The following is a 17,199-nucleotide window of genomic DNA, read 5'->3' as shown; positions in this document are numbered from 1 at the left end:
GATATCTTGGAAAAAATTCCGAGGTATAGAGAAGATGGACCACCATACTGGTTAATATTTGTTGGTCAAAACACAAGATACTGTGAAGCCATACCATTACAGTCCAAAGCTATTTTAGATATCTTAGCAGCTTTGACAATATTCGTTGACAAATACCATCCAACAAAACTGACATCTGACTGTGAAAGTTCTTTCAAATCAGATGATGTAAAAAACTATCTGTGTTCAAAAAATGTAAACCAATATTTCATTGTCGACCAAAACCATTCTGCTCTTGGTGTCATTGACGGTTGTATAAAAATGTTAAGAGACTTAAACCAACCACAAGGTGGTGAAGCAAATGAAATGTCATATGACGACAAGTATAGACACTTCTCCATGGCAAAGATGAGACAAGTTTTAAATATTTACAATAACCGTAAACAAAAAGGTTTGGGAAACCACTCCCCCGAAGAAATGAAAAACAACCCTGACTTAGAGAAAGACTATATATTTAATAATTTAGTCAAAAGAGACAAACAAGAAAGAATGCCGGGCTTCAAACTTCAGAAAGGTGACAAAGTAAAAATAGAAATACCTAAACGCGACCCATATGAAAATACTATTGACTATGACAACAATGGGAACTCGACAGGTACTCACATTCGTGTTCGTAAAAATAGAAGAAAGTATACAAGAGAATATTATGAAGTTTTAGGCAAACATGGCAAAATGTACACACTGCAAGCAGAAGATAAAACTACTATTGTCAGACCTCGTTTCAAACTTGTCAAAGTTCAAGGTGGTATACTTTCAAAGACAGTTCCTAACAAATATAAGACAACTCCTGACGAATATGCTAAAGAAGTTGAAAATGACGACTAAGCAATTCTATACCATGCGTAAACTGTCATGTAAGGTGGCATGTATTCTTTACTTTGTCCCGTTGTTTGCGTATATCCTGAAACGAAATGTGTATGGTTTCCTTCTCCCTGTGTGTCATCCCAGTAACAATTTATAGCAAATTTAACGTCGTCTTTAACATCATATCCTTTACCTTTTGTCATTCCTGACCAATCCCAATATCTATGCTTATGCCAACCTGCTTGAGATGTACTTAAATCTATGTAGTGACTGTGTGCAGGTAAATTTTCACCTGAAATCGTTTTACTTCCACCTGTTTCCTTTGAAGAGTTTGCACAATACAAAAACCTGTCGACTATTTGTTCCCATGCACCAACACCAAACATTACTTGAGGACCTCTTGCATCCATAGATGTATAAATAGAACCTACTGGGTTCATTAAATCAAACATATGAGATATTATAGGATTGTCTTTTTTGAACTTAAAATATAGTGCAGCTATTTCAGGTTTCTCCTGGTTTGTGTCAGAATATTTTTTATAATATAATCTTATGTTTTCAGGGTAGATAAAATCTTGACTATAATATTTATTTCTGTCATCTGTATAATAATATACTATTCTCGTTTTTTCTATTGCATTATATCTTTTATATCTATAATAATCTAAATATAATGTTAGCTTTTGTTCATCTACATGTGGTGTTCTGTCGTCATCTCCATAGTCATAATAATGTGGTGCCGGAGCTGGGTCAGGCAATGTCATATCTGCCATTTCATAAACTCTTAAATATTTCTTTTGTTCGTCTCCATATAAGTTTAAGTAGCAGTTGTTGTCTAATGGAACTTTAACTTGTGTACCATCATTCTTTTTATAGCTTACATACATTTCATTGTTATTTTTCGGAATGAGTTTATGCCGTGTACCATTTTCTAAGGACTGTACCAACTGCCATCTAAAATATTTATTTTCTTCATTGACAGAAAAGTCACCAACAATAGTTTCAATATTTTTTGTTCCTATCAAACTTTGGTATATTTCATTGACATATGTTTTATCTGCTTTCTTTTCAAGGCTAACGTTTAAGTCTGTTATTTCAGATATAGAATGTGTATGTCCAACGTCACTTTTACTGTTTAAGGTTTCTTGTAAGTTTGTAATATTTGCAATGGTATGTGTATGTCCAACGTCACTTTTCCTGTTTAAGGTTTCTTGTAAGTTTGTAATATTTGCAATGGTATGTGTATGTCCAACGTCACTTTTACTGTTTAAGGTTTCTTGTAAGTTTGTAATATCAGATATAGAATGTGTATGAGTCTTATCTGCTTTTGTCTCTAATGTTTCCTTAAGACTTGGTATTTGGTTAATATAATGTATATGAGTCTCTTTAGAATATTCGTTTTCAGCTCTTGTCACTTCACTTGACATTTTATTGTCAACATATGTTTTGTCTGCTAGTTCAGGATGAGTATGTTCTTTTGTTGCATAAGCATTGTTAGCTCTTTCTTCTTCTTTTGCTATTGCATCGTCTACATATTCTTTGTCAGCTTTGTTGTCAACATCTGCTTTCAAAAGAAGTTCATTTATAGGTTTCTCGTTTAAAGTTCCTTTTGTTGGATTTATACAGACAGTATTGTTCTTATTGTCTTGAAACAGAAACTCATCTGTCATTGGGTTTATTGTCAGTTTTAAGTCACCCCCTTTCAATGACTCAGATATCTTAGAATAGTTTGAAAAGTTTGTTGTGTTCTTATTTAGAGCTTGCATAATGAGTTGTCGGTTGTGTTGTATTTCTCTCATAGACGCTGTTTCATTTGACATTTTTATTATAGATAAAATATGCTTCCAATAGAAAAAGAAAATTCTAGAGTTGCTACAACTAAACCATTAGATGAACTTTTTACTAATGTCGGTCAAAAGTTTGAGACAGATACCGTAAAGCATGAAGGCTATCGTTTTGACTACCCATTAAGATGGTTAAGAGACCCATCTGTCACAAAGGCTATTGGCTTTCGAAGAATAAAGTTTGTGTCTGTAGAAGATAAAAGTTTTCCATTTATTGTAAGGTTTCATATAGATTATACATCTGAAGGGCAACGAAAAATGTGGGAAGAAATTGAGCTAATACAAGTTGACCTCTCATCTTCTCTACAGGCTGCATTAAAAAATATAGAAGATAAAATAAATTCATGTTATGCAAAATATGCTGATGAATATGCGAATACCGATAGCACACTTTATGTGAGAATTGTATATGACAAACAAAATTCACAAGTGTCATTTCAAATCTACGAAGACAACCCAAAGAAAGACGAACAAATATATACAGAATTCACTGCAATGTCATGGTATTATTTGCAAAGAATGTTAAATCAGAAAGTTGAACCTCCTTTAGCAAATATCTACAGTCGATATGCAAGAGATGAACCATATTTATTTAAAGATTTTTCGACCCAGATGCTATTATTGTTCATGCTTCATTTTCTGGCGCCCAAAACTCTTTCTTATGCTTGGCAAATGACTTTTACGAAAAACATACAAAGTTATACGAACCACCAAGTGGAAGTATTTCAGACTTTCAAGTATGGTTTACTACAGATGGAAGAAAAAGAATAATTCCATTATACCATGCGTTTTACTTAGAACTTAGTTTCATATACAACTACTATCGAACGGTAAAAATATAATTTTTTAATACGGTTGAGGTGTTGGAAGTTAGTATACATATCTTCAGTACGGTGGCACTGCGCGCCATCTTACCGAAGATATGTCAATCTGGCACTTTACAAAACCACTAACGTATATTTTACATCACAGATGCAATATTTCTAATAACCTTAAACTATTTCTGCCACGTAAAGTATTTATCACATAAACCACCTCATCTCACCTCTCTGTACGTTATATATTGTGCGCAGGTCATTGCCCATGGCAACTCCCCGCGACACAATGCACGTGCATGAAAAAATAAACGTTCTCACTAACGTTCTCACTAACGTACACACTAACGTTCCCACTAATGTTCTCACTTACAAAAGTATTGCAACTCCTCCCATTGCTGTGCTTCACATAACAGCTCATAATCTTCTGACTCACTACTGTCGCTCCAATCGTCTGAGTCAAAGTCGCTGTCATAATTAATGTTTATAAGTTTTGACAAATGTAATGAAACACGCTTACCGTTTGTATCTACTGCTTGTATATATCTTCCATTATGTTTGCTATCATAAATGCTTAAACTAACTTTACCCTTTCTCCCTCGTATCTGATAGAATGTATTCTCACGCGGAACGAAGAACAAGTTCTTGAACTCATGACCGTTGTAGTTTGTTATCTCAATAGTTTTCGTCATTACATCCAAATAAAAATTTTCAGTAAAAATAAAACTAACGTTAAAAATTTCTCATAACATAAACGTTCTCATTGCTTTATAACTCTCTTCCTTTCTCCAACTCTTCTAACTTCTTCTTAAGTTCAGCAATGTTGTCCTCATGAAGTTTAATCTTTCTCAAAATTCCTTCTTTATCTAATGATTGCTTTATCTTTCTAAACTGAACTCTACCATCCTTCATAGTATGAATGTAAAAACCTTCTGGAATAGTTCCTGATTTAATGTATTCTACCAAAAACTTTTGTTTCATTGCTTCAGTGACTTTAGTCGTCATTTCAATCAAAGGTGAAGCTAGCACAGCGATAATGGATTTCATGACTTTTTAGTATTTCATGCAATCTTAACAGATAGCCTTACAAGTACTTCCAGTGTCCCTAGCTGTCCCTCCTTTTTATATAACTCCATGACATTTATAATCTCGCGAAACTTAACAGGTAGCATAACAGATTAAAATCAGATGAGGTTTTGAACCAAAATTTCTAAGCAACGTTGTCAAGGATTTTGAGGAACTAGGGACAGAGTGTGGCAAAGTCCAAGATTTAATTTATCTTCATCTGTTTCATCAGCTATCTCATCTAATATGCCAATATTTTATTCATAACTTGTGGCAAACTCACTAACTTTCATTATGTTCATCTGCATGCTTCATCTGATAGAAAGTATGACTTTCATTAACTCTGTGAGATAATGAAAACTACTAGGGACAGAGACCATGGCAAAGTTTATGACTTTCATTATTTCCAGAACTTAATGAAAACTACTAGGGACAGAGACCATGGCAAAGTTCATGATTTAATTTATTCTCTCACTAACAACAAACACAAACTCCAACACTAACATCAAGTACTAACTTCAGCACAAATGACAAACACTAACAACAAACACAAACTCCAACACTAACGACAAAAATAAATGTCCTCACTTCTTAACAAAGTAATATGTGCTTCTTACACCACCATAGCTCAAACGTTTCTTTTCAAACATCGATTGAAACTTATTTTGAGCCATTGGCTTTAGTCTCTTTTTCTTCAAATACGCCAAGAAATCTTCTTCACATCTTTTCACTTCATAGCCTTCTTTAAACTCCTCCTTGTTAAGTTCTATGAAATCCTTTATCTCATTCTTTGTTGCAATGGCTTCTTCACGAACGACATCGTGAACTATTTCATCATTGCATTCATGTATGACCTCCTTACTGTTCTCATGAACTATTTCAACACTGTTCTCATGTATGACCTCCTCACTGTTCTCATGAACTATTTCATCATTGCATTCATGTATGACCTCCTCACTGTTCTCATGAACTATTTCATCATTGCATTCATGTATGACCTCCTCACTGTTCTCATGAACTATTTCATCATTGCATTCATGTATGACCTCCTCACTGTTCTCATGAACTATTTCAACACTGTTCTCATGAACGACCTCCTTACTGTCTTTCATAAGCGTTTCAAAGTCTCCTTTACTCATTACTTCAATCTCATGCTGTTCACAGTAGTACTTAAACTCACTGTATATGTCTTTGTTGTATGTTATATTGCTTCCCATGTACTCCATGAATTTTTCAAGCACTTCCTCATAATTCACTGTTTCTTTCTTTCCACGACCTTCTAATATCATACTTGCTTCGTAAATATAACTTCTTGCAGAACCGTCTCGCTTTCTACTTCTCTTCACAAATTCTCTCATCTTGCCACCAAATACATTTGAACTACATGCAAAGAATTCATTCTCCTTCGCAAATTCTTTATATCTTCTGTAGCACTCTGTACAATTCCATCCGGATACAAACTTTTCATAGAACTCCTCGTAAAACATTTGGTAAGGTGTTTTGTTCATTTCGATGAGTTCTTGTTTAGCCCTGGTGAATGGTATCTTCCTTACATCAAATTCACTTAAATCTTTCTTCATGAAGTACGTCAGTAAGTTTGAATAAAACTCTTCATTAAAGCTTTCAATGAGATTTGAGAAATATTCGTAATTTCCTTTGTATCTGCCTGCTTACGTCAATGACAACAAATCTTCTGTCGTCTTTATCAATCTTTACTGAGTTGAAGTTGTTAGATATCATGATGATATTACAAACATTCTCTATCTTTCTTACTGGCTGACACTTCTGATTTAAGTCCAACTGAGTCTCTGTTACTATTGACTTTAGTGCGTCGTGGTTCATGACCTTAGACGTATCGCATGAGCTTAGTTCATTGCATACGATGAGCTTCATGTTCTCAATAGCAGCATTGAATCTACCAACCACATTCTCTATTGCCGTTATATTATTGTTGGCGTACTTGCTAATGAGCTCGCATAGAACATTACTAAGTACATTCTTACCAGTTCCTTGCTTTCCTATTAACAAAAGTACTGTTCCAGTCTTTCCACAAGGATTTTGAACGATGTAGGCGAACCAGTTCAAAACATACTCATAAAGCTCTTCATCCTCATTACATATGACATCGTGAACATGTTTCAAATATCCTTCAATAACGCTTTCATCTACTTCATTCAGTACCTCATACTCATATCCTCTGAAATAGCTGTAAATGTCATCTCTTTCGTCAAAGAATCTCATGCCTGACTTCATAAGATAGTTCTTGTTCTGACCCGCTTCATAAATCATCAGTGCGTTCACATCCTTCTCCTCAATACGTCCTACATAAACACTCTTCATGAGCTTATTGAATTCCTTGCTATCTACTGACACAAGTGTTGTTGTGTCTCGTATTCCATCATAATCTTTCACTAGATATGTCATACGTGCTCCGTCAATAACAACAACACATCTTCTTAAGTCATTTATAACACTAGCTATGTCAATACCTTCTTCACTCATGTACTTATTTTTCCTCAAGTCCTTTAGTGTGAAAGTGTCTCTAAGTTCTATTTCAAACAATTCATTTACACATCCTTTGCAATACTTCTCTATAAAATATTTCTGTCGTTCTTTACTAAGTTTCTTAACAGCTCTAAAGAACCATGTGTTTTGACTCAAACATCCTTCACAACTTCTCTCATTCATTCCTAGTTCTTTCATGTCATTATCTTCAACCTCTATGGTCTCATTGACTAAGGTCAAAGGGTTCTTAGTCATTGCTGGTCTTATCTGAAACAATGTTTGTGCAACAGGTTTAACTAGTTCAGCAACGTCCTTCCTTAATATGAATAGCTGTTTCCACTCATCTTTGCTAACAGTTCTTTCATAACCACTGACAGTAATGATTTCATTTGCTGACCTTAGACACTTATGTTCTATCATGTGTATTGCTTTTGTGTAAGGCTTTCGTGAGCATAGGTTGTATATGTCATTCCTGCAATGTTCATTCATGCCAATAGTACTAAATCCTTTCTTTGCTGTTGAGTGCATAATATCCATTAGTTCCTGTGTTCGTATTGCTGTCTCATAAAATACAACAAGACCTTTGTCATCTATGACGTACTTACCGAAAACATTGCTTATATTCTTTAACCATGAAATAACATCCTCATTCATGCTGTCAAACATGAAGTAAGGTCTTACATACTCTTCACTTATAAGATACTCCACAAAGTACTTGTTAAGCTCTATGTCCTCGTGAGCGATTTCATTAGGTTTGATATTAGTTCCTTTTGTCATTGCTGTCATGTACTTCACTCTCATAGTTCCTTTCAATAGCGTAAAAATACTTCATTGTTTCATAACTGCTCTAAATTCTGTTCAAAATTCGTACAACATAACTTTTTAACATTAGTGAAAGAACATGAGCGAAACAACAACATCTAACATTACAGAAGAAGTCAATGACAATGCCGATGAAAACATTACAGAAGGAGCTAGTGAAAATATTGACGAGTTCAGTGAGGAAGAAGATATTGAGGACGTCAATGAGAACGTTAGTGGGGAACAAACTCAATGGGAAACATTGAGAAATCATGAAGATTATGAGATTTGTACGACATATCCTTTTACTATTCGTCGAAAGAAAGACAAACATATTATGAGTGAATGCTTAAATAATTATGGTTATATTGTGCTTAGTTTAAACAACAAAATGTACTTAAAGCATAGAATTATTGCAGAACAGTGGATTGAAAATCCAAACAATTTGAAAGAAATAGACCATATAAATCATGATAGAACGGACAACAGAATCTCAAACCTTCGTTGGTGTTCTAGATCTGAAAACAATAGAAATAAAAGCAAGTATGGTGATATAGTTTATGAGTTCGTTGATGAAATATCTGACGAAGCTGTTGAAATAACAGATTATGGTAAGCATTCGTTTGAGTTCTAGTACTATGTTGAGAATGAGGACGCATTCTATTATTATACAGGTCCTAGCTATCGAAAACTTCATATAAACTTTACAAAAACAGGTGCTGCTTATGTTTGTATGATAGATACAGAAAACAAGAGTGTAATCTTATTCATAAACAAATTCAAACGCTTGTACGGCTTCATGTAGGACAAACATTATTTTTCAACACTAACGCGAACACGTAGGACAAACATTCATGACTAACATTACTGTATAACATAGACACTAACTTCATCGAAACTAAACGTAAATGTTTTGTCAAGATTTCATCGTAAATGTTTTGTCATGATTTCTTTGTATATGCTTTGTCAAGACTTTGTCAAGATTTCATCGTAAATGTTTTGTCAAGATTTCATCGTAAATGTTTTGTCATGATTTCATCGTAAATGTTTTGTCATGCTTTCATCGTAAATGCTTTGTCATGATTTCATCGTAAATGTTTTGTCATGATTTCATCGTAAATGCTTTGTCATGATTTCATCGTAAATGCTTTGTCGAACTTAAACGTAAATGTTTTCAGTGTCACCACGTCACCATGTCACCAGGTTATTTAACTTCTCTTAAAATTACTGACAACATGACATTTTGACAACAACACAGGAAATAAATGTTATCGTTTATGTTTTCATTAATGATTTCATAAATGTTTTGTCATGACTTCATGGTAAATGTTTTGTCATGACTTCATCGTAAATGCTTTGTCATGATTTCTTCGTAAATGTTTTGTCATGATTTCATCGAAACTAAACGTATATGTTTTGTTATGACTTCATCGAAACTAAACGTATATGTTTTGTTATGACTTCATCGTATATGTTTTGTTATGACTTCATCGTATATGTTTTGTTATGACTTCATCGTAAATGTTTTGTCATGACTTCATCGTAAATGTTTTGTCATGACTTCATCGTAAACACTTTGTCAAACATGAACGTAAACACTTTGTCAAGACTTCATCGTAAATGATTTGTCAAGACTTCTTCGTAAATGATTTGTCAAGACTTCATCGTAAACACTTTGTCAAACATGAACGTAAACACTTTGTCAAAACTTCATCGTAATGAGTGTAAATGACCCAAAAATAATGTTTACGTTAATGGTTTCCGGTTATTCAATAATGAATTATTTTTGAATAACTGAGGGTGTCACTACGTCACCATGTGTCACTCGGTTAATTAACTTCTCTGAAAAAATGAGACAACATGACATTTTGACAACACAGCGGGGGAGGGTATTTATGAATTATTTTTGAAGAACTGAAGGTGTCACTACGTCACCATGTGTCACTCGGTTAATTAACTTCTCTGAAAAAATGAGACAACATGACATTTTGACAACACAGCGGGGAGGGTATTTATGAATTATTTTTGAAGAACTGAAGGTGTCACTACGTCACCATGTGTCACTCGGTTAATTAACTTCTCTGAAAAAATGAGACAACATGACATTTTGACAACACAGCACTTCGTCAAAATGTGATGTCGTGTATCGTGTATCGTGTATCAAATACAAAAAAAATGAAAGGGAAATGAAGAAAGGAGTTTGTAAGCTCATAAAATGCTTGTTTTGAGGTCAAGCCAAAAGTGGCTCGACCGTATTCGTTCATCCAAAACTCAAGAATTTCCTGCATTTTAGTACTATTGAGAAATCTGTTTAAATGGTTTAACCTTCCCGCTTCTCTTAAAATTACTGACAACATGACATTTTGATAACAGTCCTGGAAATAAATTTTATCGTATATCCTTTGTCAAAACTTCATCGTATATGTTTTGTCATGATTTCATCGTATATGCTTTGTCAAACATGAACGTAAACACTATGTCAAACATGAACGTAAACACTATGTCAAACATGAACGTAAACACTATGTCAAACATGAACGTAAACACTATGTCATGATTTCATCGTAAACTCTATGTCATGATTTCATCGTAAATGCTTTGTCATGACTTCATCATATATCCTTTGTCGAACTTAAACGTAAACACTATGTCAAACATGAACGTAAACTCTATGTCATGATTTCATCGTAAACACTATGTCAAACATGAACGTAAACACTTTGTCAAACATGAACGTAAACTCTATGTCATGATTTCATCGTAAATGCTTTGTCATGACTTCATCATATATCTTTTGTCGAACTTAAACGTAAACACTTTGTCAAACATGAACGTAAACACTATGTCAAACATGAACGTAAACACTATGTCAAACATGAACGTAAACTCTATGTCATGATTTCATCGTAAACACTATGTCAAACATGAACGTAAACTCTATGTCATGATTTCATCGTAAATGCTTCATCGAACTTAAACGTAAATGATTTGTCAAGACTTCATCGTAAATGATTTGTCAAGACTTCTTCGTAAATGATTTGTCAAGACTTCATCGTAAATGCTTCATCGAACTTAAACGTAAATGATTTGTCAAGACTTCATCGTAAATGATTTGTCATGACTTCATCGTAAATGTTTTGTCATGACTTTGTCATAACTTCATCGTAAATGATTTGTCAAGACTTCATCGTAAATGATTTGTCATGACTTTGTCAAGACTTATGAAGGAGGCGTTGAAGATGTTATACCATCTAAGAACTTGAGAGAGTCGAAGCCAACACATCTGGGACCATTAGAGCGGGAGTTCTGGAAAGACAAAAATATGCCAGAAAGAATAAGAAAATTCTTCTAAACTTTTTCATTAGATGTAAATCAGACATGAACGAGAACAGTCATGATATCATTAAAGGTACCATTTATTTTAACATAAAGACGCAAAGCGGCGGGGCATAGCCCATGAACAAAAATAATTTTTGCTGAATTCAGCACAAAATTCTGAGTAAAATGACATATGGCACGTGTCAAACCGTTGAGTTTTCACAAATTTTAAAAATTGCTGCGGAAAGTTCGTCAAAAAGTGAAGGTTCCCGACGGTTATGTAAAGTTTACATTTTGTACAAAAATATTGTGAGTAAATGAACTCATTATTTTTGCATCATGACACGAAGTGAAGATTTGCACTTCGTCAAAATGTGATGCAAAACAAGCATTTTATGAGCTTACTAAGGGCGTTATAAATGAATTCAAAGGTATTTACATACATCCTGACCTCGTTCATTTTGTTGCTGAATTCAGCAAAAATAATGTTTAGGGTAGATGGTTAGATCTAACCTCATTTCTACCCTCATGAATTTTCATGAATTTCCTTAAGATAGAAAAAAATAAAGTTAATTTTATTTTTATATAAATATGATTACAAAAATCGAAACATCAGCACTTTCGACAGCATGCACGGCACCAAATTCATTAATCATGAATCCTACGTCAATGTTGGTAGAGATGAAAAACTTCATTCCTTCTTCATATACTTTTGAAACAGAAATACAAAGAATAAAGCAAGAACTTTTAACAAGTAATTTAGACTGTAGTGCGAAAGATGAAACAAATGGAGAGGAGCTATATGAAATGCAAGATATCATAGACCATTTGCCTAAATTACCGGAAGTTCAGCAACAAAAACTAACTATTCCTGAATTCGATGAAATTGAAGTTAAAGTTACTGATTCAGTAGAAATAAAGAAGTTCATACGTAAAGTAAATTATGAATTCCTTGGTTTTCATTGCAACCATAAAGTTATGAACAAAGATTGCGACATGGTTTATAAAAACATTTCTGACATATATAAATCTGAGGAGTTTAAGACTTACGATAACTTTGTTTCATTAGCTGCTGAATGTGTGTGGCAGATAAGAGATAAAGACAGAAGAGGCAAAGTATGGAACGAACAGATAAAACCAACTGCTTCAGATTTAAAGAAAGCCATTGATGCTTTAGTTATTTTAGCTAGTAATGTTTCAATGTATAACGCAAAAATGAATCCGCAATGTTCAAAATGTAAAGCAGCAATGAGGAAATATAACTACTCAGTAAAAGAGATAGAAAGAATGAGAAACGATTACGCAGACTTAAAGAAAGAAGCAGAAAAGCCAGCAGAAGATAAAATGGACATGTTGACATTTCTTAATAAAAACTATCCCACAGCTGATGATTTCCTTTTATCTGATGTCAAGAAGAAGTATAAAGAAACTTTCGGCATTGTTAAAATTTTTGATATATTAACTGAAGAAATAGAAGCTAGGAAATTGTTTAGAATCTCACGAATTCATAACGTTTACCATGTAAAACGGTTCACAATAATGAGGGTAGAAATGAGGGTAGAAATGAGGTTAGATATCAGGTTAGATCTAACCATCTACCCTAAACATTATTTTTGTCTGAAAAATGACCAAATTTCATGAATTTCATTAGTTAGAAAAATAACGCTAATTTTTTTCTAAGAAAAATTTTTATTTTGTATGTAAAGACAGTAATGTCAAACATTGAGTTTGAAACAGTTAGAAAGATTGACAATGACACCAAAGTGGTTAGAATAGGTGATTTAAACGTAAGATACTCAAAGAAATACAACAAATATTCTTTGTCAGACATTATATCTCCATCTGAAAAGAAAACAAACCACTGGGTTAGAAATGCTTCAACTCAGAAAATTTTGACAAGAAATCCTGAGCTTATGATATCGGTAAGATTCTATGGAACTACAGCATATCTCATTGACAAAAGTCTTATACCAATAGTTTTGTTATGGTTAGACCCAGTGGTTGGATATAACTTCATAACTTATGGTTCATTCGACTCAGAACGTTGCAGTGAAGGCTTACTTTACATCGTTCAGAAACCGAAGGACTTCAATACAAAGAGATATAAGATAGGAAGAACATATAATATAACTCAAAGATATGACAGTACAGTCAATAGAGTCAAGGTTGTGTTTGTTAATGATATGAGAGCTGCTGAAACAGAACTGCTTGAAGTTTTTGAGAAAATGTATGGTGCTCCCATGAAAGGTAAAGAAACGTTTGAAGTAGATGAGATAGATAAAGCTATAAAATTATTTGACGAAGTTGCTGAAAAATACATGTAAAGCGTTTATTTTTGGTCTTTTGTGAAAGTCAGAAAATAACGCTAATTTTATTTTTATTTATTTTTTTTATTTTGTATGAAATGACAGTAATGTCAACATCAGAGAACACAACAACAGTTATAGTCCATGAAGCCATAAATGAAGAATACGAATACATACAATATAACAAACAACTTCGCCTCATTCGTTCGGTCAAAGATGACATGTACCAAATGCAAAGTATAATGAATGCTCTTCGTTCTACAAAGCAAGCATATCATTGGTTTGAAAACCAACAGACAAAAGAACTTTTAGAAGAATTTCCTCATATGATTGCTTCCCTCGGAAAACCGAGAGAAGAGATTCCGTACGAAAATCGCAAGAATTTGGCTCCTGGTTTGAAAGGATATTATGTTCATAGACTTTTAGTAAATGCTGTAGCAATGTGGGCTTCACCTCGTTATGCTTGTTATATTCTTCACAAAATGCCTTATAATACTCTTCACCTAAACATTATTTTTGGTCATTTACGATGAAGTCATGACAAATCATTTCCGGGACTGTTGTCAAAATGTCATGTTGTCACACTTTTTAAGAGAAGTTAATTAACTGAGTGACACATGGTGACGTAGTGACACCCTCAGTTCTTCAAAAATAATTCATAAGTGCCTTCCTCATTAATCCTGCTGTGTTGTCAAAATGTCATGTTGTCTCATGTTTGACAAAGTGTTTACGTTCATGTTTGACAAAGGATATACGCTCATGTTTGACAAAGTGTTTACGTTCATGTTTGACAAAGTGTTTACGATGAAGTCATGACAAAGCATTTACGTTCATGTTTGACATAGAGTTTACGTTCATGTTTGACAAAACATTTACGATGAAGTCATGACAAAGCATTTACGATGAAGTTTTGACAAACCATTAACGATAAAATATATTTCCAGGACTGTTGTCAAAATGTCATGTTGTCTCATTTTTTCAGAGAAGTTAATTAACCGAGTGACACATGGTGACGTAGTGACACCCTCAGTTATTCAAAAATAATTCATTATTGAATAACCGGAAACCATTAACGTAAACATTATTTTGGGTCATTTACACTCATTACGATGAAACCATGACAAAACATTAACGATGAAATCATGACATAGTGTTTACGTTCATGTTTGACATAGTGTTTACGTTCATGTTTGACATAGAGTTTACGTTCATGTTTGACATAGTGTTTACGTTCATGTTTGACATAGTGTTTACGTTCATGTTTGACAAAGTGTTTACGTTTAAGTTCGACAAAGGATATATGATGAAGTCATGACAAAGCATTTATGATGAAATCATGACATAGAGTTTACGTTCATGTTTGACAAAGCGTTTACGTTCATGTTTGACATAGTGTTTACGATGAAATCATGACATAGAGTTTACGTTCATGTTTGACAAAGTGTTTACGTTCATGTTCGACAAAGGATATATGATGAAGTCATGACAAAGCATTTACGATGAAGTTTTGACAAAATATTTACGATGAAATCATGACAAAACATATACGTTTAGTTTCGATGAAGTTCGACAAAGTCTTTCGTTCATGTTTGACAAAGTGTTTACGTTCATGTTTGACAAAGTGTTTACGTTCATGTTTGACAAAGTGTTTACGTTCATGTTTGACAAAGTGTTTACGTTCATGTTTGACAAAGTGTTTACGTTCATGTTTGACAAAACATTTACGATGAAATCATGACAAACTATTTACGATGAAGTCATGACAAAGCATTTACGATGAAATCATGACATAGTGTTTACGTTCATGTTTGACATAGAGTTTACGTTCATGTTTGACAAAGCATATACGATGAAATCATGACAAAACATATACGATGAAGTTTTGACAAAGCATTTACGATGAAATCATGACATAGAGTTTACGATGAAATCATGACATAGAGTTTACGATGAAATCATGACATAGTGTTTACGTTCATGTTTGACATAGTGTTTACGTTCATGTTTGACATAGTGTTTACGTTCATGTTTGACAAAGCATATACGATGAAATCATGACAAAACATATACGATGAAGTTTTGACAAAGGATATACGATAAAATTTATTTCCAGGACTGTTATCAAAATGTCATGTTGTCAGTAATTTTAAGAGAAGCGGGAAGGTTAAACCATTTAAACAGATTTCTCAATAGTACTAAAATGCAGGAAATTCTTGAGTTTTGGATGAACGAATACGGTCGAGCCACTTTTGGCTTGACCTCAAAACAAGCATTTTATGAGCTTACAAACTCCTTTCTTCATTTCCCTTTCATTTTTTTTGTATTTGATACACGATACACGATACACGACATCACATTTTGACGAAGTGCTGTGTTGTCAAAATGTCATGTTGTCTCATTTTTTCAGAGAAGTTAATTAACCGAGTGACACATGGTGACGTAGTGACACCTTCAGTTCTTCAAAAATAATTCATAAATACCCTCCCCCGCTGTGTTGTCAAAATGTCATGTTGTCTCATTTTTTCAGAGAAGTTAATTAACCGAGTGACACATGGTGACGTAGTGACACCTTCAGTTATTCAAAAATAATTCATTATTGAATAACCGGAAACCATTAACGTAAACATTATTTTTGGGTCATTTACACTCATTACGATGAAGTTTTGACAAAGTGTTTACGTTCATGTTTGACATAGAGTTTACGATGAAATCATGACAAAACATTTACGATGAAGTCATGACAAAACATTTACGATGAAGTTTTGACAAAACATTTACGATGAAGTTTTGACAAAGTGTTTACGATGAAGTCATGACAAAACATTTACGATGAAGTCATGACAAAGGATATACGATGAAATCATAACAAAACATATACGATGAAGTCATAACAAAACATATACGTTTAGTTTCGATGAAGTCATAACAAAACATATACGTTTAGTTTCGATGAAGTCATAACAAAACATTTACGATGAAGTCATAACAAAACATATACGATGAAGTCATAACAAAACATATACGTTTAGTTTCGATGAAGTCATAACAAAACATATACGTTTAGTTTCGATGAAATCATGACAAAACATTTACGAAGAAATCATGACAAAGCATTTACGATGAAGTCATGACAAAACATTTACCATGAAGTCATGACAAAACATTTATGAAATCATTAATGAAAACATAAACGATAACATTTATTTCCTGTGTTGTTGTCAAAATGTCATGTTGTCAGTAATTTTAAGAGAAGTTAAATAACCTGGTGACATGGTGACGTGGTGACACTGAAAACATTTACGTTTAAGTTCGACAAAGCATTTACGATGAAATCATGACAAAGCATTTACGATGAAATCATGACAAAACATATACGATGAAATCATAACAAAACATTTACGATGAAGTTTTGACAAAGCATATACGATGAAGTCATGACAAAACATTTACGATGAAATCATGACAAAGTGTTTACGATGAAGTTTTGACAAAACATATACGATGAAATCATGACAAATCATTTACGATGAAATCTTGACAAAACATTTACGATGAAGTTTTGACAAAACATATACGATGAAATCATGACAAATCATTTACGATGAAGTCATAACAAAACATATACGAAGAAATCATGACAAAACATTTACGTTTAGTTTCGATGAAGTTAGTGTCTATGTTATACAGTAATGTTAGTCATGA

At 33.4% G+C, this 17,199-nt stretch overlaps 7 protein-coding genes across 7 annotated transcripts, besides 2 other annotated features; 5 read left to right on the top strand and 2 right to left on the bottom strand.

Annotated features, from left to right (window-relative positions):
* Positions 1 to 2,171: part of a mobile genetic element that runs on past the window's edge.
* On the top strand, positions 301 to 864 carry TVAGG3_0796410 (uncharacterized protein; the record flags this gene model as incomplete). The annotated part of the gene is made up of 1 exon (XM_051247158.1): positions 301 to 864. One exon carries the CDS (start codon positions 301 to 303, stop codon positions 862 to 864), a length of 564 nt encoding a protein of 187 aa, XP_051082633.1.
* Positions 2,172 to 2,681: 510 nt separating the features above from the next.
* Positions 2,682 to 3,287, top strand: TVAGG3_0796390 (uncharacterized protein; the record flags this gene model as incomplete). Its single annotated transcript, XM_051247157.1, has 1 exon — positions 2,682 to 3,287. A coding segment is annotated over one exon (606 nt), but the record flags the coding sequence as incomplete, so codon positions are not given.
* Positions 3,288 to 4,270: 983 nt separating this feature from the next.
* On the bottom strand, positions 4,271 to 4,549 carry TVAGG3_0796380 (uncharacterized protein; the record flags this gene model as incomplete). Its single annotated transcript, XM_051247156.1, has 1 exon — positions 4,271 to 4,549. One exon carries the CDS (start codon positions 4,547 to 4,549, stop codon positions 4,271 to 4,273), a length of 279 nt encoding a protein of 92 aa, XP_051082631.1.
* Positions 4,550 to 6,205: 1,656 nt separating this feature from the next.
* Positions 6,206 to 17,199: part of a mobile genetic element that runs on past the window's edge.
* TVAGG3_0796370 (uncharacterized protein) lies at positions 6,287 to 7,069 on the bottom strand (the record flags this gene model as incomplete). Its single annotated transcript, XM_051247155.1, has 1 exon — positions 6,287 to 7,069. A coding segment is annotated over one exon (783 nt), but the record flags the coding sequence as incomplete, so codon positions are not given.
* TVAGG3_0796360 (His-Me finger endonucleases family) lies at positions 7,974 to 8,507 on the top strand (the record flags this gene model as incomplete). The annotated part of the gene is made up of 1 exon (XM_051247154.1): positions 7,974 to 8,507. One exon carries the CDS (start codon positions 7,974 to 7,976, stop codon positions 8,505 to 8,507), a length of 534 nt encoding a protein of 177 aa, XP_051082629.1.
* TVAGG3_0796350 (organellar and viral DNA polymerase type B) lies at positions 11,783 to 12,832 on the top strand (the record flags this gene model as incomplete). Its single annotated transcript, XM_001298626.1, has 1 exon — positions 11,783 to 12,832. One exon carries the CDS (start codon positions 11,783 to 11,785, stop codon positions 12,830 to 12,832), a length of 1,050 nt encoding a protein of 349 aa, XP_001298627.1.
* TVAGG3_0796340 (KilA, N-terminal/APSES-type HTH, DNA-binding family) lies at positions 13,596 to 14,030 on the top strand (the record flags this gene model as incomplete). Its single annotated transcript, XM_051247153.1, has 1 exon — positions 13,596 to 14,030. The coding sequence occupies one exon, from the start codon at positions 13,596 to 13,598 to the stop codon at positions 14,028 to 14,030; it is 435 nt and encodes a 144-aa protein (XP_051082628.1).

Source organism: Trichomonas vaginalis, chromosome VI, assembly GCF_026262505.1.
Source record: "Trichomonas vaginalis G3 chromosome VI, whole genome shotgun sequence".
Lineage (NCBI taxonomy): Eukaryota > Parabasalia > Trichomonadida > Trichomonadidae > Trichomonas > Trichomonas vaginalis.
The sequence above is the reverse complement of the archived record's forward strand: the minus strand, read 5'-3'. Positions and strand labels throughout refer to the sequence as shown.